We start from the raw sequence: 23,841 nt of genomic DNA, 5'->3' as shown, positions 1-23,841 counted from the left end.
GGCTCGGTGGGCGTGGCTCGGTGGGCATCGCAGGGGAAGGATACTGCCAAAATCTCCATTCCCACCCTGCTCTGGGGCCAGCCAGAGACGGTATTTGCCGGTTCAACGAACTACTCAAAATTTCCGCTACTGGTTCTCCAGAACCTGTCAGAACCTGCAGGATTTCACCTCTGAATTCACCGCTCCCTTCGCAAGCTGCACTTCCTCCGCAGAGGAACTCTGAAAATGGCTTCGTGGCTGTTAACTCTTGGGAGGATCTTGGTGTGTCCCTTGATCTTCTTGGTGCTTGAATCGGTGAAGAACCACAGGAGGATATAGCTCCGGCATCTGATACTTGTTGTGTTTGGAATACGGAGGGAGTCCCTCGTCGGGAATGAAGGATGGGTTCTCATAGCTGGTCTGAGACTTCTCTGCATCTTGGTCCATGGCCAGACCTTCTTCGATGTAGCGGTATTTCTCCAAGGTCAAACTCACACTTGGCACCTTAGGGGGCCTTGACATCTTGTGCCTCCTCTTGGCCGTCAGCCGCCGATAGAAGAAGATGAGAGATAAGATGGTGACGTCCACGAGGAACTCAAACATCTCAACCACCGAGAGGACAGACGATCCAAACCAAAGACTCCACTGGCTTCCCATGTTGGACATCACCAGAGTCACCTGAACCCCAAATAAAAAAAAATATGAATCATACAGTTAGCGGCTTCGAATGTTGTTGTCTTCCTGGCATAAAGCAGGTACATGAAAGAGGATTTCTCCTCCTCCCTCCCCTCCTGGCCAACTTACGTTATATTCTGGAGACTCATCCCAAGAGTAGTAATCTAATTGCTCATAGAAAATATTCACCTTGGCAATATCCTTGCTGAAATGGAGGGAAAGAAAATGTGAGCAAACCAAATTTCTCTAGCATAAGGTTTGTCCTTGAATCTGAGAGCCCTGATTAAAAACGTAAAAAAATTCGTAAGTCCCCGAAGGAAACTAATGTTATTCCTATCAGCAAAACTCTGTCAAGGACCCAGGAGTAGTCATCTCAAACAATCTAAGCCCCAGAGCTCACTGCAACAGCATTGCCAAAAAGGCATTATTATTGTCAACCTAATTTTGCGAACCTTCTTCTCCGGTAACATTGTACCGCTAACTAGGGCATACAAAACCTTTGCCAGACCAATCCTCGAATACAGCTCGTCTACCTAAAATCCACACTGTATAACTGACATTAACACGATTGAGCGGGTCCAGAGGTATTTCACAAGAAGAGTCCCCCACTCCTCTGCTCGCAACAGAATCCCTTATGCCACCGAAATTGTGAGTTTGGACAACCTGGAACTATGCTGCCTAAGGTCTGACCTAAGCGTAGTACACAAAATTGTCTGCTACAACGTCCTGCCTGTCAATGACTACTTCAGCTTCAACCGCAATAATACACAGGCAAACAATAGGTACAAACTCAAGGTAAACCGTTCCAAACTTGATTGCAGAAAAATACGACTTCAGCAACAGAGTGGTCAACGCCTGGAATGCTCTACCTGACTCTGTTGTTACATCCTCAAACCCCCCACAGCTTCAACCTTAAACTGTCTACTGTGGACCTCAAGCCATTCCTAAGAGGTCCGTAAAGGGCGTGTGCATAAGCGCACCAGCGTGCCTATCGTCCCTGTCTTACTGTCCCCATTTATTTGTACTTACTGCCTTTGTTCATGTCCATGTTTATACTTATACACATTAGTTTATACATGTTTGAAAAACTAAATTAAAAAAAAAAACAGCAAACAAGCCACATAACACCTGCAAATCACGGGTAGGATTTCTCCAGCCAAGGAACAAGAAAATCCCGTAACTCACCGGTTCATTGTGGTAATGTTGTGCCTGCGGTCTGCCTGCAGGGCTCTGTGAATCCATTTCTGAAAGAGAAATGCAGGGACTGAAATTAAAATCTGAAAGGGAAGACACGGGAAGGCACAAACCTGCACATTTAGTTGGGGAGAACTGGCAGGAATAGGGAGTTCAGCTAAGAATTCGGACTGGTCTCAGAACGATGACATGGGAACGGTTGCCGATGATTTTTTTTTAAAAAATCATTATTCTAACTGAGGCTTCCCAAGAGCTTGAAGCAAACTCCTCGTCCCAACAAAAAAACCCCTTTTATTAATTGACTGTGAATTCTGCTCATTTACATCCAGCAAAGTCCTTCAAGGGAGGATTTACGGTCACAGACCTTATCTGGCTTGGAGAGCTGCCAGGCTGATATTGGCAGAGCCTGGCAAGGAGTTTCGGAGAGTCACGAGTTCCTTGTGTGTCCAATCATACTTGGCCAATAAAGTTCTATTCTATTCTATTCTATTCTATTCCTGATTCTTTATTCTGTTCTGTTCTTATTCTTATTTCTGTGCTGTGCTGCGTTATCCTCTCCTCTCCTATCGGGAGCTGTTTAGCCCTGTCTGTGCCCTGTCTGTTCTCAGCCTTCCAAGATCAGGAGGGGCATGGACAGCTTCCGAATCCTTTCAAGAACGGTGGGATAGAAGCAACTCTATGGGAGTACTTTTAATTGTTATGCTGTCCACTGTAAGTCATTATTACGTTCCCCTCTCCCCCGCCCCAGTTTCCAGTCTGTGCAAAAAAAGAAAAAAAGCATTGCTTTACCTCGGATTTAGTTGATGGCCAGTTAGCATATCCCGCGGAGAGCTTATACCAAGTTTCCCTGCCAATGACATAGGAGTTGGCTGTTAATTCCATACCAATCCCGCAAGCTTGCATTCATATTGGCCTCAAACATTTTGCAATATTGTCAAGCCCTCCCCAAAGATTTGGGATTGCTGTAATCCTGTAAGGTGATGAAAAATGAACTGGTTGCGTACAAATCTTTCTCAAACATCTGTATGTGGGGGGGATTTTTTTTCCTCCTGCAAGATTATCTTCTTTTTACGTCACGTCTGGAGCAACCAATACATTTATTTCTGAATTTCTTGTTTAATTACTCATATATGTATTGTCCTCCCACTGCATCACCTTCTTTAATGAGGATTTCCACCCCTCCCAGGTATCTTGCAAGATGGCAGTCATTCACAGGATGTGGGGAAAGTTAGTGGTGTTGGTCTGGGCTCTGATTTTTGCTGGAAGCTAACAGAACATGTCACCCCACTATAAAAAGGGACTTGGACTAGCTCAGGGGGTCTCCAACCTTTTGGACCTCAGGGACCACTAAATACATAATTTTATATCCCGCGGACCACTAATATGATCTGCCTAATGACCGGCTGGATGGGTATGGCTAGGTGGCCATGTGACTGGGTGGGCATGGCCAACTCAATGTCACTCATGTCAAGGGGTGCCTTGCCAGTCTCTACTCGCCATTCCTCGCCTGCCTGCCGGGGCTCCTTAGTGCCCTAACAGGAAGCAGTTGCTGGAGCTAAGCAGCCACCGGGAGAAAGAGTTGGCAAAACAGCTCGGTTCAAATTGGATCTGGCCAAGAAGGAGGCTCAGCAGAAGCACCTCACTGAGGACTACCAGCATAGGCTTTCCAAGCAGAGGGAAGGCCTGCGGGAGTGCAAGGCCAGGTACTGGTGCCTGGAGGCTCAGCGGGCTGAGATGGTCAGCCAGTTCCAGGCCATGATGCAGCTCCACTGGAACGAGGCCCTCCGGCTCTTCGCCACTAGCGGTGACCACTGAACTAGATGACGTGAAGGTCCCTTCCATCTCTGTTCACCTGAAATGTCCCTGAGGTGGAGAAAGGTGGCCCAGGGGAAGATTCCAGCCTGCAAACAGCTTATAGGTCTGCATGTACGCTTGGAGGATTTGAAGCATGGGGAGAGAGGAGATTTCACAAGACAGGGACCAGCAGAAAACGAGGGGAGGTAAACCTGCTATCGCTCCCTCCACATGAACCTTCCCCTGCTACTCACTTGCACAGCTTGGGGCACTGCCTAAAGCAGATTAACTGGTGGTCGGTGAGCTCTTTGTACAGCAGATAGAAGCAGTGACCTGGGGAAGAGAGGAATGAGGTTAATAGGAGGCAACCGCCACAGGTAAAACTGTCACTCGAAAACTCAAGAGCTGGGAGATCCCCAAAGGGGCCGAGCTGGAGCTCCGAGAAACCCGCGTTTCCCCTTTTCCAGATGAATACAGCTGGACTGTCGCTTCCTATTTACAGAGCGGCAGCGTCTGGCTTTCCCTTCCCGTTTCCAACTGAATAACTTTGGGCCAGGCTGCTGTCCAAATGCTAAACGCACACGTGGGCGTCTTCACCAAGGCTTTGAAAGGACAGATTACGGAACTGTCCTGTAGCAGCTCTAAGAACCAAGCAAAGGTTACCACAACCTCCCCTATTTTTCTCAGAATTAAACCCATGTCGATTTCTCAGTAAATGCATCGGCCTTTTGATAAATGCCCAGATGAGGAACCAAAACTAGGAGGACTAACACAACTTTTGTTGTAAGGTTGCAGCAATAGGATCTTGCGGGTCTTGAAGGAGGTCGCATTTCTGCTGCCTTTATGTTTCAGAGAACTAGGGAGAGCGAGGCTTCTCAAGGGCCCGAAACAAACTCCTTGTCCCAACAAAAAAGCCCTTTTTATTAATTGATTGTGAATTCTGCTCCTTCACATCCAGCAAAGTCTTTCAAGGGAGGATTTACGGTCACAGACCTTATCTGGCTTGGAGAGCTGCCAGGCCGATATCTGCAAAACTTGGCAAGGAGTCTCGGAGAGTCATGAACCAATGAAGCAAACTAATGGTCTCTTGCAAACTCCACTCCCCTTTCGCTCCTCTTTTATTTCCTGTGGGAGGGGCCATTCACCGTCCACCTATGGCCTTCCTCCCAAGTCGACCCCTGTTCTTTAGCTGCTCTCTTCCTCTGGCAACTCTGTGCATGGACACACTGGGAACAGGCTCCAGCTGTTCTTCTGCCTCACTGATGTCTGACTCTGAAGGCAGCTGATAACTGACCTACAGCCCTAGCCCCCTCTCTGCCTCCGACACAGAGCCCTCATCAGAGCCTTCCCCAGACTCCAGGACTGGCCCATGTTCCACCCCAACCTCCTCACTGTCTGAATCTGCTGCCAGCTCCACTGGCCGCTGGTGGGCCACAACAGGTTCCTTCTGAGATGTTTCCTCCACCCCATTCCTTCTGTGTGCTGAGATATCTCTTGTCAAACCGTTGCTGCTGCTGCTTTTCCTCCCATCTCCCCCAAGGTTATTCTCACAGCCCATTACGGAACGGCAAAATAAACAGGAATTTGTAGGGGGAGATGTCCTCCCTTGTCAAACTGTACCGTACCCTTGCAAAACAAAGGAGAGTATCAAAGCTCTTAAAATGTATAGTGTAAAAACTCATTTCAGCGTCAAATGGCACTGCCAAATGGAGACGGCGCAAAGAAAAGGTGGCTCAAAAGGGTGGCAGAGGCAATAATGTACTGTAGCCTAGAGTGGGAGGTTTGGCCATCTCCCTGCCCCCAAATCTCGCTAAAATACAGTGAAGCAAAGACATCGAACAAGCTTAGGGAGAAAGATGCGAAGGGAGCCAACCGGATCCATTCCCTTGTCCGTCTTGATTCCTTACCCCAGGCGGGATGTTTATTGTAGTTGCAATACTCGGCTCCTGAAGGTAAGGGGTAAAAATAATATCCACAGCCACAGTTCTTAACCATATGATGCTGGAAGCAGGAATGCAGACAGGCCTGCAAGAAGACGAGGTGAAATGGCAACGTTGGTGGGAGAGCAAAACAAAGGGGTGAGGGTGGGGTGAGTTCCTTTCATTGCGCTGAACTTGCAAGCTCAGATTCACTAGATTGCATGGGGGACATGAGTTAAGAGGAGCAGCGAGGGTTAAATCCAAGCGGGGAACACGCATATGGTACTGCTCTGGGAGTGAGCAGGGAAAAGATCTGTTGACAAGAGGATAAGGTGCTGTTCTGAGCGAGGCTTCCCAAGAGCAGGAAGCAAACTCCTTGTCCCGACAAAAAAAAACCTCTTATTAATTGACTGTGAATTCTGCTCCTTCACATCCAGCAAAGTCTTTCCAGGGAGGATTTACAGTCACAGACCTTATCTGGCTTGAAGAGCGCCAGGCCGAGATCTGCAGAACTTGGCAAGGAGTCTCGGAGAGTCACAAATCAATGAAGCAAACTAATGGTCTCCTGCAAACTCCACTCCCCTGTCGCTCCTCCCTTATTTCCTCTGGGAGGGGCCATTCATCCTCCACCTGTGCCTTACTCCCAAGTTGACCTCTGTTCCTTAGCCGTTCCCTTTATCTGGCAGCTCTGCGCATGCGCATACTGGGAACAGGCTCCAGCTGTTCCTCTGCCTCACTGATGTCTGACTCTGAAGGCAGCTGATAACTGGCATACGGCCCTGGCCCCCGCTCTGCCTCCGACACAGAGCCCTCATCAGAGCCTTTCCCAGACTCTAGGACTGGCCCAGGTTCCTTCCAAACCTCCTCACTCTCAAAATCTGCTGGCAGGCCACGACAGATGCTGAATTTCAGACCGGGATTACAATTAGCTTCAAAGCCTAGGCATTGGGAGGGTTGGGCCTGGATAGTGTTTAAATGGGGCACACGTGTTAAATATATGCTGTGTATTTATACAGGGTAGTGATGGCTGCCAACTGGGAAGACTTGAAAAAAGAGGGACTAGACAAATGAATGGGCGAGATCATAACAACTGTACGGCATTGGACACTGTAAACTGATCAATATCATATCCTAAGGAGTTTGGTGACTAAAAGGATGGGGCCACCTCTGGACTTTCCAAGAGAAAGTCTAGGAACTTCGAACTTCTTTTCTCGGTCGTAACCATGGCCAGGTTCAGCGGAGATGGGCCGGGATTCAAAGATGAGACACAAAGAGATAAATGAGGGACCGCACCCTCTTCGCTTTCTCCATACCTGCAATGTATAAGTGCTGTTGTAGACTAATTTGATGTTGACATCTTCCCCGTTATGGGTACATACGCTGTAATTCCCACCCAAGCGTGATACCTCATCCTATGCCATTGGGAGAGAAGAAAACAGTGTTTTATTGCAAAATCCATTGTCTCCAAAACCAGCTGGTAGTTGCAATACTCCCTCTACACATGTCTATTTGGGAATGTGCTTTTTGTTTGCTTGCCTTGACTGGTTGTTTGGGAGAGTACATAGAGTCAATAGCAGAGTTGGAAGGGACCTTGGAGTTCTTCTAGTCCAACCCCCTGCCTAGGCAGGAAACCCTACACCACTTCAGACAAATGGCTATCCAACATCTTCTTAAAGACTTCCAGTGTTGGGGCATTCGCAACTTCTGGAGGCAACTTCTGTTCCACTGATTAATTGTTCTCACTGTCAGGAAATTTCTCCTCAGTTCTAAGTTGCTTCTCTCCATGATTAGTTTCCACCCGTTGCTTCTTCTCCTGCCTTCAGGTGCTTTGGAGAATAGCTTGACTCCTTCTTCTTTGGGGCAACCCCTGAGATATTGGAACGCTGCTATCATGTCTCCCCTAGTCCTTCTTTTCATTCAACTAGACATACCCAGTTCCTGCAACCGTTCTTCATATGCTTTAGTCTCCAGGCCCCTAATCATCTCTGTTGCTCTTAGGGGACCGAAGGCTAAAACATATGAAGAACAGTTGCAGAAACTGGGTATGTCTAGTTTAATGAAAAGAAGGACCAGGGGAGACAGGAGAGCAGCCTTCCAATATACGTAGAGAGCGGTCTACTGCTCTTAGGAGTAATGGGGTTCATTAGAGTCAACACTTGAAGGTTAAAACATACGATGAACGGTTGCAGGAACTGGGCTTGGCTAGTCTAGTGAAGAGAAGGACCAGGGGAGACAGGAGAGCAGTCTTCCAATATTTGAGGGTCTGCTACAGAGAGGAGGGGGGGCAATCTGTTTTCCAAAGCCCCTGAAGGGCAGAGAAGGAATAATGGATGGAAACTGAACCAGGAGAGTTTCAACCTGGAAATAGGGGAGAAATATTCTGACAGTGAGAACCAAAGGAACAGAAGTGGCCTTCAGAAGTTGTGGGAGCTTCATCACTGAAGACTTCTGAGAAAAGACTGGGCTGCCATTTGTCAGGAATGGTGTAGGGTCTCCTGCTTGTGCGGAGGGTTGGACTAGATGACCTACAAGGTCCCTTCCAACTGTTAACCTGTACAGGTAGTCCTCAACTTACAGCCATTCATTTGGTGACCATTCGGAATCACAACAGCACTGAAAAAAAGTGTTTTTTACACTTAACAACAGTTCAGACGATCAAAATCCGGACATTTAGCAACTGGCATGTAATTATGATGGTTGCAGTGTCCCAGGGTTATATGATTGCATTTTGAAGCAAAGTCAATGGGGAAGCCAGATTCCCTTAACAACTGTGTTACTAACTTAACAACTGGAGTGATTCACTTAAACAACTGTGGCCAGGAAGGTCATAAAATGGGGCAAAACTCCCTTAAGAGCTGTTTTGCTTAGCAACGGAAGCGAGGGGCTCCATTGTAGCCCTAGGTAGAGGACTACCTGTCAATCACCTGCCAGGCATCCTATAGACCAGGGGTCGTCAAGCTTAAACTCTCACAGAGCCACAAAGGTCCTAACCGGAAGCCCCCCGTTCAATTCTGGAGCCGACCGGAAGTCTGGTTCCCCCACCATAGAGTCTCCTCCTAGAGCGGTGTCCTTTTTCCTCTACCTGTCCTAACTGAAAGCCCTGTCTATTCTGGAACCCACCAGCGATAGGGAGCCACAGCAAAGGGACAAAAGAGCCACATGCAGCTCCGGAGCCGCAAGTTCCCGACCCCTGCTATAAACCTGAGGATCTCCCTGCCAGCATTTCCAGTTCTTGAAAGTCATCTTTGAGAAACCGGCAATCCCACCTGTTTGATTCCAATGGTACTTTTAGTTCCCGGCCTGATGTCAAAACCTTCGTGCTCTAAAAAGGGAGTTTGGTTGTGACGGTGAATCATGACTCTCACGCCCGCCGTGGTGGACAACAGAGGGATGTGGTCTTTTTGCTCCACTTTGAGAATGAGGGATAGGCCTGTATCGGGAAGCAGGAGGTTGGGGAAAGAGAAACGGGGAAGACTGTTTAAAATCAGGATTCGGCAGAGGAGGAGGGCATGGTTTGTTTCTATCGTGCTGGTGAGGAGGCTGATAGAAACCGAATCTTCCCTGCACGTGGCTTGCCTCTGATGTTGTGATTAGCAAGTGTGGGAGCAACACTGGCTGTGTGTGGGTTGTGTTTCGCTGGTGAATTATTCACGGTGACTCTGCAGCCTCCCCTGTCAATAGAGGAGGGTGTATCTGCCTTGAGGAGGATGCAGTGATGCATGTGCTTCTGTGTTCTCCTGTACACATCATGGAAGTTCACAGATTTCAAATAGGTTAGGGGTGTGAGGAAATGTCTGTTCACATTTAGTGTGATTTTATAATCATTTGTACCATCCACACATTGACCTCGACTGAAAAGTTATTATTCTGCAATATATATTTTTTTCTGACCACTTCTATATCAAAAGGGCAGATATTTTAACTTGTGTGGGGAGGAGAAGAAAAGAGAAAAGAGAGGAGGAAGGAATCCTCCGCGAGCTGCACTGGCTGCACTGGCTGCCTATTGGTCTCCGGATACACTTCAAGGCGCTAGTCGTCACTTATAAAGCCCTTCATGGTATTGGACCTGGGTACTTGAGAGACCGCCTGCTGCCGATTACCTCCACCAGACCGATTAGATCCCACAGACTAGGCCTCCTCCGAATCCCATCCACCGGCCAGTGTCGACTGGCGACTACCCAGAGGAGAGCCTTCTCTGTGGCTGCTCCGACCCTCTGGAACGAACTCCCCGTGGAGATTCGCACCCTCACCACCCTCCAGGCCTTCCGCAAAGCCCTTAAAACCTGGCTGTTCCGACAGGCCTGGGGCTAAAGAACCGTTGCCCCTATCTCGAATTGGTATGATTGTTGCGTGTTTTTAAATTATGTATTGTTTTGTGTTGTTGTTAATTTGTCTGTATCCCCCTTCCCTGGTTTGAGTTGTGAGCCGCCCTGAGTCCCCCTTGGGGGGGAAAAGGGCGGCATACAAATGAAATAAACATTCAACATTCAACATTCAAGGTAGAGAAGGGAGGTTGGGAGGACGGAAGAAGTAGTAGGGTTGTTGTAAAAAAAGGTGGATGTACGGAGCGGCAGGAAAGCGACCCCGGTTATATTTTTAATTTATATAAATGGATTGTGATAAATGTTAAAGGGTAACATATAAATATCAATAGCACTTATGAGAATGTATATTTGTGAATGTATATATGAGAAAGAGAAATAAAACTTTTTATTAAAAAAAAAAACTTGATGTTTTTGGTCTCCCTAAATTCTGAGGTTTTTTTATTTTTGGCTCTTTAGTGGTGAACATTAAATTGTGCAAAAGAACCCTGTTCCTCCTTTTGCTTTTAATGTTTCCACTGTAGTTCCCCTGAAGCTGCCTCTCTTATTAATATCGCTGGTGTTTCTTTCCCCGAAAATAAGACAGGGTCTTATTTTCTTTTGATCCCCGAAATAAGCGCTTGGCCTTATTTTCGGGGAGGTCTTATTATTTTTGAGGTGCAGGAGATGGCGAGCGTGGCCACCTCATGGCTGCTGCTGGGTTGCAATATTTTCAGGGAGGGCTTGTTTTCAGGGAAGGGCTTATATTTTAGCGCATGCGCTCAAAAGCCTTATTATCCGGGGAGGTCTTATTTTGGGGAAAACTGGATAACAAGTGCATCTTATATTGTTTTAAGCTCACTTCATATGGTTTGCTCTACTTTATTGTTTTACTGCCTTTAAAAAAAAACAACACAATATTCTCACCAGTTCTACCGGGCATCTTTTGTCAATCGGCAAAAAATAATACAGCGATGGTTTTCTCTCTCTAGGGCTTGTAAAAACAAAAGCTCTGAAAGGCTCAGGGGAGATTTCATGCGCGATCTGCACCGAGATGGGAAAATCTCTGTGACTCACCCTATCCTCTTTCTTCGGCTCTCCCTAGAGTAACATGTTAGTTCTTAAAACAGTGTGAGCGGCGTCTCATAAACCTGCTGTCTGCCTGTTTAAACACATCCTGTCTATCTTATAGCTGCTATGCTCAGAGAAACCTGTACCTGGAATTGTGATTTCCCCAAATGGCTGCCCAGGTCTGTAAGCGCTGCTTTCATTCTATCTGCCTTGCCCTCCAGATTTTTTTTTTCCTCATTGCTTCTCACTTTCTCTGTTCTTTATCCTTAAGGTGACATGAGGTCATAGGATTCTGCTTCTCCAGTTACCCTTTCCTTGTTTAAAACCAGTCTTCAGTTTTACAGACACACACCCAGACACACATTTCCTCAAAAATAAGACTGGGTCATAATATTGTTTTGCTCCAAATGGACGCATTAGGGCTTATATTCCTATTAGGTCTTTTTTTCAGGGAAATATGGTACTAAATGCGTCCATTTGGTGGGCAACTGGGGCTTAATTTTGGCTTATATTATGAGCATTCTGAAAAATCATGCTAGGGCATATTTTCCAGTTGGGTCTTATTTTTCGGGAAAGAGGTCTCTCTCTCTCTCTCTCTCTCTCTCTCTCTGTGTGTGTGTGTGTGTGTGTGTGTGTGGTATGTGTTTCCCAGAAAAACACACACAGACACACACAGACACACAGACACAAACACACCTCTTTCCTGGAAAATAAGACCCAACTGAAAAATATTGATTTTTCAAGATGCTCATAATATGTCTGTGTGTGTGTTTCTGAGAAACACACACACACACACACACACACACACACACACACACACACACACACACACACAGAGTTTCCTCCAAAATAAGACCCAACTGGAAATTACTTTCGGCCAGGGAATTGTGCATTATACCTGGATTAAAAAGAAAAGACCTAAAGATAGTACTCTATTTCCTGGAGTTTGGAGTTTATTCAATTTGTAGGCCGCCCTATTCCCCGAAGGGACTCAGGGCGGCTGAACAAAGCCAAGGGAGGGGAAATTACAAAAAGTAAGACAAAGACGATCAGACAATACTAACAATTTAAAAGCACAACAGATACAGCAAATTCGAGTGGGGGGGGGAACTCAACCCCAGGCTTGCTGGGACAGCCAGGTCTTCACGGCCGTCCAGAAGGCCTGAATGGGTCTGTGGGAGGTAATCGGCAGAAGGTGGTCTCTCAAGTACCCAGGGCCCAGCCAGGTTTCAGTAATACATGCCAGGTCTGCCCCCTCGTCTAAAATTAAGTCCCGGACGAGGGGAGCCTTGTGAACCACAGACCTGGCATTTAGCAACAGCAGCCTGAGACCAGGGCCCTGACTACTCGCGCCATCTGGCCTTGGAGTGGGACTAATAGGGCCGGAAGGAAAGATCTCTGTAACATAGCGAACCCTCCTTCCCCGGTAATGGCTCGCCCTAAAGTCCCCGGCATAACTGCCCCTCCCAGTTAGGACTGTAATGCTCCGGCCCACTCCCGCGTCCATAAGGCCCCCACCCTCCCCTTCAGCAATCGACATCCCTGGCAAGCCCTTCGAACCATACATTCTAAGGCTGGGGGTTGAACCAGGCCCCCCTAACACTTCTGCAGAGCACTCAGTGTAGGAGGTACCCGGTTATAGTCACAGCCCTCTCAGGGGTATACAATCATACGACAGACACTCCCCCACAAGAATTTAAAAACACAAATACAACTATATAATAAAAAGTGGGCACATATATACAACACAGTCATACCCACAATCATACCCCAAGCACTCACCATACATTAAAATGTACGGAGCACTGCGCAAGTGCGTTAGCAAGCAACAAATAAAAAGAGGAGAGAGAACTGCTCCGTTCCTCTCTCTCCTCTATGTCCCGGCGAGACGTCCTCGGCCACCAGATCAAAAGTCAGTGGTGTATAAGGCGGCCGTACGTTGGCAAGGATGAGATGTAAAAGTCTAGTGTTCATAAGCGGCAACCGTTCAGTCTCACCCTTCCAAAGAAGGTCAGCGGGCCGTGTGCCTAAAAGTCTCCTTCCTGAAGCTGAAAGGCCCCAATCTGGGGGGCCAAAGTCTGGAACTGGCCTGAGCCACTCCAGTAGAGGAGGAGGAGAGCGCTGATGTTTTCGAAACCCAGTCCTTGCCGCTGCGGCCGTCATCCTCTATCGCTCCCACTCCCAACCCTAGCCCAGCCCTAACTCCACCTCAAGCCCCGACCCTAGCCCTACTTCCTGCCACTATCAATCTCCTCCGCACCCTCGTAACTATTTACCAACCAACCGCTGCCCTCGTAACTATTTCTAAATATCTAACTATAACTACTTATACCTAGAACTAACTATATCTAACTATGCCTATCTTACCTAAGTCTATAACTAACCAGAGCAACGGCAGGCAGCAGACGGGAGGGGAAGAGCAGATGCTACAGGCAGGACATCAGGCCCAGGCCAAGGCAGAGGGGAGTCAAAGCGGCTAGGGAGATGGCAAAGGGTTCCTAATGGCTGGGGCGGGAGGCAAGGAGCAATGTCCGGAATGAGCAATGGAAAATAAGACCTCCCCCAATAATAAGTCCAATCAGGCTTTTGAGCGCATGGGCTAAAATAAGCCCTCCCCTGAAAATAAGCCCTTCCCTAAAATATTTAAACACATGCGCAGCTGGTCCTCGCCATTTCCTGGGGGGGGGGGAAGGTAAGAAGATGCCCCACATGCACCTGCCATCCACGTGGAATGGCCTCACAGAAGCTGCTCCCAAACACCCTAGTTACTGCGCCCCTTCTCTTAGTGGTAGCCGCAAAAAAACGGCAGGCCAGCGACGCTAGGGCGGGCAAGAGTGTGCCAGAGACAGAACTTCCAGAGCTCTCTGGATCAGCTGATCTGCGGGCCGAGGTTAAGGGGCCTCCTGCACCTCAAAAATAATAAGACCCTCCCTGAAGATAAGGCCAAGCGCTTATTTGGGGAGTCAAAAGAAAATAAGATGCTTTCTTACTTTCGGGGAAACGCGGTGCCTTGTTTTCTTCCCCCAATGACCAATCAAATCCTGTAAAAAAGGAAGCACAGCAACCCCCAGCCACTGGCATTTTAATCTAATTTTGCATGATTTGGATTAATCTGCTTATTTTGGGGGGGGGGGATCTGTACATACCATAAACAATTCCTGGCTTGAAAGCTTTCCAGAACTTATCCGTTCCATTCTTGTTCAGGGTGAAGCAGTTCCCGTAGACAGGGTGGTGAAAATGTTCGTGATCGCTGTTGTGAAAAGACATCACAGAAGGAAAGGAGCATGAAAATAGGAGCCCAGAATAAATTTGAATTGATATATAGACATTTTTTCTGGCCATGGTGATTGATAACAGTAGACCAGTTTTTTTTCCAAATTGGGAAGGGTTTTATGTTTCATTTGCTCTAGTTGTAGTAAATGGGATAAACTAGAGTTCCTCAACTTTTGCAGCATGGAGGGATGGGAGGAGGTGGTTCCACATGAGAGGCAGACAAGTTCACACATACCCACCTCCATTGGCACAAGTACCCACCACTCATGAATATGGAGCTATGCGGGAATGCTCGGCGCTTCTGCGGCCCAGTTCTGAACAGGCCACAGCCTGGTACTGGGTCACGGCCTGGGGGTTTAGATACTCCTGCTATAAACAGTCCTTTTTCATAGAAGATGGTCTCACCCCATATATGCCCTGCAGCAATTCATAAGCTGGGCTAGGAAAGCCACTGGCTTCATTGTACCGCTAACTAGGGCATACAAAACCTTTGCAAGACCAATCCTCGAATACAGCTTGTCTGCCTGGAATCCACACTGTATATCGGACATTAACACGATTGAGGGAGTCCAGAGGTATTTTACGAGAAGAGTCCTCCGCTCCTCTGCTCACAATAGAATCCCTTACACCACCAGGCTTGAAATTTTGGGCTTGGACAACCTGGAACTATGCCACCTACGGTCTGACCAAAGCATAGTACACAAAATTGTCTGCTACAACGTCCTACCTGTCCATGACTACTTCAGCTTCACTGCAATAATACTCGGGCATGGATACAATGGATACAAACTCAAGGTAAACTGCTCCAAACTTGATTGCAGAAAATACGACTTCAACAACAGAGTGGTCAACATCTGGAATGCTCTACCTGACTCAGTTGTTACATCCTCAAACCCCCACAGCTTCAACCTTAAACTGTGAACTGTGGACCTCAACCCATTCCTAAGAGGTCCGTAAAGGGGCATGCATAAGCGCACCAGCATTCCTACTGTCCCCATTCATTTGTACTCATTTTCCCTTGTCCATGTTTATACTTATACTTATTATCTTGTACATGTTTGACAAACTAAATTAAAAAAAATTAAAAAAACCCTGGAAGACAGAGCTAGCTAGAGGTTTGGTCAAAATCTTGCTTAGCACACAGATATAGCATATATTTCAAGATTTGTGGATGGAATGGAAAAGTCTTGGGTGCAATGCCAGGAGAGACTTAAAAAAAAAACCAATTAGCAAACTTTTTTTTTATTTGCCACACTTCATGTGCAAATTTATCTAAATCGAGACCCCTCAATCTTGGCAACTTTAAGACACGTGGACTTCAACGCCCAGAATCCCCCGGCCAGCCCTCTGAGGAATGGGCTAGATCAGAATTGGCTGCAGTTTTCTGGGTTGAAATAGGCCACAGGCGGGCTCTGAGAGACATGATGGTATTGGGTCCCCATTGTGGTGGGTTCCTGCCAGTTCTAACCTCTTCTATAGAAGAGGTTCCACAAATCTACAGTGTCGTTTAGGGTTCCAGCTCCGCACATCATCAAGATGAAGAGCGAGAGGAGGAATTCTGGGAGTTGAAGTCCACAAGTCTTAAAGCTGTCAAGTTTGAACACGCCTGGTTTTTTTTTTTCCTAAAGGGTCAGGGGCGCAAGGGTCTTGTAACTTGATAGCTTTAAGACTTGCACACTTCAATGCCAGAGTTCCTGAGCCAACATGACCGGAGGAGGAATTCTGGGAGTTGAAGTCCACAAGTCTTAAAGCTGTCAAGTTTGAACACTCCTGGGTTTGTTTTTTTTCTAAAGGCTTAGGGGTGCCAGGGTCTTGTAACTTGACAGCTTTAAGATTTGCGTGTTTCAAATGCCAGAGTTTCTGAGCCAACATTTTGGTTGCTAAGCAAGAGCGTTGTTAAGTGAGTTTCACCACATTTTACAAGTTACCAGTCACATGGCCAGCAAGCCACCCTGTCACATAGCTGGCAAGCCACTCCCACAAAGCAGGCCACACAGACAGAAGAGGTTCTAAAATGTTTTGAAACCCACCACTGGCTACATTGCAAGGAGAAACATAGTGGAGTCAGGAGAAAGATTAAAAACCTGGACTGCATCTATGCCTAATTCTGAATTACAATGGACATAGCTGTTCACCTGATTATTATCCAAGCATGTAGCTCAGCATTTCCCCTTTCTGACAGGTTAAATATTAAAAATTTCCCTTTTCTGACGGGTTAAACATCTATAGATATGGGTATCTATAGATATCTCAAATAAATAGAGAAACCTATCACTTATTTGTGCAATCCGACTCGCTTTGGGCTGGGTGGCTTCGCAATATGGCAAAAAAAAAAGGGGGGGGGTTAGCAAAGGTGGAAAATTGTACCTTTTGCCTTTCTTTCTTCTCCAGGTGAGTTGCAAAGGCTCTCTGCAATGTCCCCAGGACAATGTTTGGGGCAAGTGTCAGGAGAAGTTATTTAACCAGGTGTGGGCAGGTGCGCAATGGTTTTTATCAGATTGTTCTCAACCCAACAAGCCTTTGCGTTGGAATGGAAAAGCTAAGGTGAGCATTGGGTGGTGCTCGGAACAGCTTCGGCCTTGAGAGAGATAGGAAACGGAGGGAGTTTTGGAGCAAGGGAAGGATGTCTCCCCTTCAGTGCCCTGGATTTCTCTCCCCCCCCCCCCCAGGAGAAAGCGATCAACGCACAAGTCATCAGAAATGACTTGGTGCCTGTGAAATTGGGGGGGGGGGTGTTAAATAAGTGGGGTGCGCTTGACAGATGGGATTAGAAGGGAAGACATAAAGAGACCCTGTGTTGTGGCCCGACAGCGGCCAGGGGAGCTGGCAGCAGATTCGGACAGTGAGGAGGTTGTGGAGGAAGATGGGCCAGTCCTGGAGTCTGGAGGAAGCTCTGATAAGGGCTCTGTGTCGGAGGCAGAGAGGAGACCAAATTTGTGTTTTGTGTTTTAAATGTTGGAAAAGGTAATAAATACTGTAGGAAGTTATCACTCAGCCCTCTCCCAGAAAAAATGAAATATCCTAGGAAATATTGAAAAGGCAGAATATTACAATTCCCTGGATGTGAAAAGGGAGATGCATGTTTTAAAGACAGAATAGCTCCCTGCAGCTTCCTGCCCCTACCCCCCCTTGTCAATGGGCCATTAAGATGCCCAAGCCAGTCCCTTTACATAATAAAGAGTTCTCCCCTTCAGCTCCAGGGAGATGGGATTAAGGCATGATTAGCCTTTACCCATTCACCACATGGCATCTGAGAACTCAACCAAACCTGGATTCAAAACGCAGCCTAGAGAGTTGCCCCTGCATGGGCCCATGGGAGCCTGACAACCAATCAGAAGACAAGCTCAAGATCAAAGGCCAGAGAGGGCCTAAAACCAGGGACTTTCAGCATCTCAGCCCTTTTTTCTTCTCTTCTTCTCCACCCAACATTGAAGCATGTGATCACCTTCTCTATTCAGGACTCAAGCCATTGGAAAGATGGTTTAATGTTCACCATTAAAACCATCTTTCCAAGCAGCCTCCATGTCTCCAGTGTCTTTTTCCCCACTTGGAGCTGAACCCAGAAGGACGTTTCTTTCAACAATTATATTTCACACAAAAAAAGCCCAGAAAGTTGAACAGGGGAAGCAATTCCATATTGGGGAGATGGAAATCTTCTCTCCCTCCCCCCCGTCCATCGGAGACGCAGATGTTAATTACCTCGTCCGGCATGGCTCCCCATCATATTGGCAAGAATAGATCAAGTTTTTGATGTGATCTTCATTTTGGGACATTTTGATAATGGACGGGATCTGTGACATAATATTCATGTAATGGAAACGGTACCACTCTTGGACAGCGTTCACTCCAGAAATGTACACCTTGTTGTAACAATTTCCACCTGTTCTGTTGCACTTTGGAGCAGAAAAAAAAAGGGGGAAAAAGGAGGAGGATAAATAGGCTGAGATTCTAAGAAACTGTAATACGGGATAATTCTTGACTTATGACCGCAACGGAACGCCGCCTTTCTGTTGCTATGTGGGTTTTGCCCCATTTTTACGACCTTTCTGGACACAGTTGTTCAGTGAAAGACTGCCATCGTTAAGTTAGTAACACGGTTGCTAAGTGAATCCGGCTTCCCCCCCATCCCCTCCTGGATTTTGTCTGTCAGAAGGGATGTCGTGACCCTGGGACACTGCAACCGTTGTAAATATGAGTCAGTTGCCAAGGGGCTGAATTTTGATCACATGGCCATGGGGATGCTGCAAGGTCAGCAGTCGTGAGTCGCTTTGTTCAGCGCTGTTGTAACTTTGAAACGGTCACTAAACAAACTGTCATAAGTCGAGGACTGCCTGTATAAGGTTTTGATAGATGCTACTGCTTTCTTGGACACTGCTTCCTACAATAGAGAGCCACAAATGGGACATAAGGGGCATTTGCCCTGTGATTAGTGGATTATTTGTTCCTCTCTGGCCTACCTTTTCTCCTATAGTAAATATTAGTATTATTTTATTATTATTATACTATAATTTTCCTCCTTTTAAATGACTTCTCTTGGTGCAAGCACAAGGCAGCGACGTTAACACTGCTGCCACTAATATGATATTAAAATTAAACGTACATGGTAAAGGTTCCCCTCGCACATCTGTGCTAGTCGTTTCCGACTCTAGGGGGCGGTGCTCAGTTCTGCTTCAAAGCCGAAGAGCCAGCGCTGTCTGAAGACGTCTCCGTGGTCATGTGGCCGGCATGACTCAACTCCCGAAGCCGCACGGAACACTGTTTCCCTTCCCACCAAAGGTGGCTCCTATTTTTTTACTTGCATTTTTTAACGTGCTTTCGAATTGCTAGGTTGGCAGAAGCTGGGACAAGTCATGGGAGCTCCCTCCGTTACGCGGCGCTAGGGATTCAAACCACCAAACGGCCGACCTTTCTGATCGACAAGCTCGGCGTCTTAAGCCACTGAGTCACCGCGTCTCTGTTATGGACCACATAGCCACCCATAAATCTTGAATCCGGACATCAAGATACTAATAGGATCTTCTCACTGAGCTGGTATCTTATGAGTTGTTCCATGGAAGCTCTGAGCAATACGCTTCTTGCCTTCCTTAAGCTATCCTTAATTGCCGGGTTTGTTGTTGGGGTTTAACAATAACACATGCCTTAAACCCTTGATTATTATTTATTTTACAGGTACAAAAGAAGGGAGGCGGTTGTGGGAGAGGCAAGAACTGTGCTGGGGGAAGAAGTGCCTGGCGCTGGACTGAGTCAAGGTTTTTTTTTTAAAAAAAAGCTCCCATCATCGTGATAATCCCACACTAGTAAAAGCTTGCCTCACTTCCTGCAGATTGGATGGCCTGGGATTTCTATCACTCCCAACCCAGGGAGTAAAATCCTCCCAGTTTGGCCCAGTTCAGCCGAACCGGTAGGGAAGATTGTCGTTGTTTCTGCGAATTGGTAGTGTTTTTAAAAAAGAAAAGGCTTCCGAGGATCGCACGGATCAGCTGTTTTTCATTTTTTAAAGCATTTTTCCCCCCTGCCGGTTCGGGCAAATAGGCAGGAAAAAAATGCTTTATAAAGCACGCGGGGGGGGGGGGGGGTTTGTATACTCTATGGATGATCAATATTAGCGGTAACGTGAACACATAATGCTCAATGATAATGATGTATTTAGTCATGTTTGATGGATAACCAGTGATGTTATTTTTAATTGCAAAAACTGATGCACAAACGTTTGTAACCAAATGACATGCTTGACGAAATTGAGGAAAGTTTTTTATATGTGTTGTTTTGTTTTTGTTGGATTTAAAAATAAAAAATATATTTAAAAAAAGCGGGGGGGGGAAGCTTCTGACGATTGCGCAGCTCACAGCTGATTGTCGGAAACTTCCCCCCTCCACACTTTTAAAAGCATTTTTTTCCTGCCGGTTAGGGTGAATAGGCAGGAAAAATATGCTTTATAAAGTGGGGGGTGGTGGGGGGGAGGAAGCTTCTGACGATTGCGCGGCTCACAGCTGATCATTGGAAGCTTTTTTTTCCTTTCACTTTTTAAAGCATATTTTCCCTGCCGGTTTGGGCAAATAGGCAGGAAATAAAATGCTTTAGAGAAAGTAGGAGAGGAAGAAGAAGTGTGGAGGAGAGGTAAGGGAAGAAGAAAGAGGTAAGGGAAGGTGGGCAGAAGGGAGAGAAAAAGAAGAAGAGGAGGGAGGAAGAGAAAGAAAGAGAAGGAGAGAAGGAAGGAAGGAGAAGAAAAAGGGTAGGAGTAGGGAAGAGGTAAGGGTAGGAAGAAGGGGACGGAGACGAGGAAGGAAGGAAGTAGAGAAGGAAGGGAGGGAGAAAAGAAAAGCAAGAGAAAACCTGCTAAGAGGTGGTGTCTTAGCAGGTGCGAAGGATGGTAAACAAAGCATTTTAAACTATACCTTATAACCTTCCAAATGGAATAATAATAATATAAGAATTGCAAAGAAAAAGAATAATTATGTGAATGTATATCTATAATCTGTATGTAAGAGAATAAATGACAGTAAAAATATAAAGCATAATATAGATAAATAATATTTGATCATAAGTAGCTAAGTTTAAATAAATAAAGAAATGTACATAAAAATGGATAACGAATAAGGAGATTATGAATGAAAGATAGAAATGTATAGTAAGAAAAACACTAACTGCAAAGAAACCAATTCGGAACTGCAGTATGATATACGATGGAACTTATTGTTCCTATGTTGTTTTTAAGTTATGTATTTGTTTTTGTTGATGTGCTTATGTGTTTAAAATAAAAAAAATTATCACAAAAAAATAAAAATAAAAAGTGGATGGGTGGGACCCTTCCGACAATCACACAGGATCAGCTGTGAGTGGCGTGATCGTGGGAACCTTCCCCCGCTTTTAAAGCAATTTTTTTCCTGCAGGAAAAAAAAGCTTTAAAAAGAGAAAAAAGAGTTGGCCACGCCCACTCAGTCACATGACCCCAATCCCACCAGCAAGCCACGCCCACAGAACCAGTGCCAAAAAAAAAAATTTACATTTCACCACTGCTCCCAACTGACTGATTGACAATAGAAGCTCTTACCCAAGTGGGAGTTATCTCCTTGTGATAAAAGGTTATCTAATCAGGGAATTAAGAAAGTTAAGAAAGATAGCAAGGTTACTAGGCTTAAGTTCTTTCTCTTTTCCAGATCAATGCACCGGGAACCCTGACTTAACGACCGTTCATTTATTGGCCATTCAAAGTTACAACGGCGTTCAAAAAAAATGCAACCTATGACCATTTTCCCCCGCAGTGACGACCTTTGCAGCATCTCCATGATGACATGATCAAAATTAAGACACAGCTGCCTCATTTTTATGACGGTCGCAGTGCCCCGGGGTCACGAGATTCCTCTTTTGCGACCTTCTGAACAAGCAAAGTCAACGGGGAAGCCGGATTCACTTAACAACCGGGTTGCTAACTTATCGACTGCGGTGATTCAGTTGACAACTGTGGCAAGAACGGTCGTAAAAGGGGGCAAAACCCAGTTCACAAACGTCTCCCTCAACGAAAGAAACATTGGGCTCAATTGTGGTCGTAAGACAAGGACTGCCTGTACGTTCTCATCAGGGGGTGGGTTTCTACCGGCATTATGGCAGGCAAAAAAATGTGTGCGCATTTACACCTAAAAAGGGCAGAACGTTAGAAAAGGGGGGGAAATTACATTTCTGCAATGGAGATTGTTCTGCGCATGCGCAGAACCAAAAATCAAGATGGCACCGCCGAGAATAGAACCGGTTCGGGTACGTGGGTGGCCGAGTTAGTAGCTACTCGGCCAAACCTGTCCGATCCAGGAGGAACCCACCTCTGTTTCTCATTGATCTTTTATTCAGAGGATGATTTTTTTTTTAAAAAAAATGTCTAGTGGTCCATAAAGGAAGGGGTTACAATTGAGGGTGGGGAGAGGAGCTGTTCCACTTACCAGCCGGAACCCCACTTTGCCGTCCATCTTCAATAGGGCGATGTTACGATCCAGATGAAACGTGGAGCCATTGACCTGGCCAGGATTCTCTTCCGAAAAGTCGATGCCGACGTCTTCCTTAGTGTTCTTAGGAATGCGGAAGCCATATAAATTGAATAAGGTTTCCCTCGCCAGATTATCCAGTTTAGCGATATCTTGATTGACTGGGCTGATCCTGGGAAGATGGGCAGACATGACAAAAGGATTATTAAAGCCAGGGGAAAAATTTTCCGAGATCTTGTTTGGGAGGAAATAGGCTCCTATTCCCTAAACACTAGAGTATGCTGGGTTGTGCTAATTATCCCATTAATTACGTTTGATTAATCTCCAGGAACTTTTGTACTCAACAGTCAACAGTTCAGCTGTCAATAGCCATGGCGTTGGCCTAATTACTCTCTGATCCCTCATTGGCTACGACACCCATATAAATCATTTGATTCGTTTATTCATCCAATTTGTAAGCTGTTTCAGTTCTCCCAGGGACGTTAAGAGGTGAACAATACAGTGTTTTCCCAAAAATAAGACCCTCTCTTATATTAGGGTTAGGGATAGTTCTCCCAGGGATGATAAGAGGTGAACAATACAGTGTTTTCCCAAAAATAAGACCCTCTCTTATATTAGGGTTAGGGTTAGAGTTAGAGTTAGTGTTAGTTCTCCCGGGGATGATAAGAAGTGAACAATACATGTTTCCCCAAAAACAAGACCCTCTCTTATATTAAGGTTAGGGTTAGTTCTCCCAGGGATGATAAGAGGTGAACAATACACTGTTTTCCCAAAAATAAGACCCTGTCTTATATTAGAGTTAGGGATAGTTCTCCCAGAGACGATAAGAAGTGAACAATACCGTGTTTTCCCCAAAATAAAACCCTGTTTTATATTAGAGTTAGGGTTAGTTCTCCCAGGGATGATAAGAGGCGAACAATACCATGTTTCCCTCAAAATAAGACCCTGTGTCAGCCTGCCGTGCCCCCGAACTGGTTCTATCGGTGGCAGCGCCATCTTGATTTTTGCTTCTGCGCAGAACAATCTTCATTGCAAAAATGTAAATCCCCCCCCCCTTTTCTAACATTCTGCGCATGCGCAGACTTTTTTAGCTGCAAATTTTTTCATGCACTGAATCGGCAGTAATGCCGGTAGCAAGCCACCCCTGGCACCGCCCCCCTAGAGTCGGGAACGACTAGCACACACATGTGCGAGGGGGAACCTTTACTTTTACCTTGAAAGAATAATATCCTTGGAACAATTATAACCATTAAGATGGTGAGGAGCTTTTGCGGAGTAAGGGAAACAACTTCGGTTCGATTTCCCAAAATTCAGAAGCGGGGAAACTTACCTATAAGGATTCAAACTGCAAAGAGTGATGGCGGGGAACATCTTCGGTTCTGAGTGAACGGACATTGACATGACAACTGGGTAGGCCCAGTACTGGTTGAAGATGAGTGCAAACTGCCAGTAGAGCATAGCAAAGCTGGATAGGAAGAGCAGCGCCCAGAATGCTGTTTTCATCCTATTACCGCCCGAGCAGACCAAGCGAATGGTGCCATGGATTGTGGTGTTCAAGCAGAAGAACTCAAAGAGGTCCCTGAAGGAGCTGTAGAATTCAATCAGGGCAGCATCCTCCTCCTTGGCTGCCTCTTCCGTTTCTTTCGGCAAAACCTCCCCCAT

At 46.2% G+C, this 23,841-nt stretch overlaps 1 protein-coding gene across 1 annotated transcript; it reads right to left on the bottom strand.

Annotated features, from left to right (window-relative positions):
• SCNN1D (sodium channel epithelial 1 subunit delta) lies at positions 1 to 23,841 on the bottom strand. Its single transcript, XM_087702449.1, has 12 exons — positions 23,510 to 23,841; positions 22,138 to 22,351; positions 17,906 to 18,099; positions 14,080 to 14,183; positions 8,828 to 8,991; positions 6,875 to 6,973; positions 5,550 to 5,667; positions 3,897 to 3,975; positions 2,638 to 2,695; positions 1,840 to 1,898; positions 784 to 859; positions 1 to 657 (listed from the first exon to the last, which is right to left on the bottom strand). The coding sequence occupies exons 1-12, from the start codon at positions 23,839 to 23,841 to the stop codon at positions 241 to 243; spliced, it is 1,914 nt and encodes a 637-aa protein (XP_087558575.1). The 3' UTR covers positions 1 to 240.

The sequence above is a fragment of the Thamnophis sirtalis genome, unplaced genomic scaffold (assembly GCF_051295495.1).
Source record: "Thamnophis sirtalis isolate CommonGarterSnake01/CBP01778 unplaced genomic scaffold, rThaSir2_p1.2 scaffold_15, whole genome shotgun sequence".
Classification (NCBI taxonomy): domain Eukaryota; kingdom Metazoa; phylum Chordata; class Lepidosauria; order Squamata; family Natricidae; genus Thamnophis; species Thamnophis sirtalis.
This window is presented reverse-complemented; position numbering and strand designations above follow the sequence as displayed.

What these genes read in the sequence shown, in the direction of transcription:
- SCNN1D (XM_087702449.1), bottom strand. Translation starts at nt 23,841, where the DNA reads ATGGGGGAGGTTTTGCCGAAAGAAACGGAAGAGGCAGCCAAGGAGGAG. An exon ending in TGCAGTTTGAATCCTTATAG is followed by an intron (nt 22,352 to 23,509) that starts GTAAGTTTCCCC and finishes CCATCTTCCCAG; the next exon opens with GATCAGCCCAGTCAATCAAG. An exon ending in AACATTACCACAATGAACCG is followed by an intron (nt 860 to 1,839) that starts GTGAGTTACGGG and finishes CCTCCATTTCAG; the next exon opens with CAAGGATATTGCCAAGGTGA.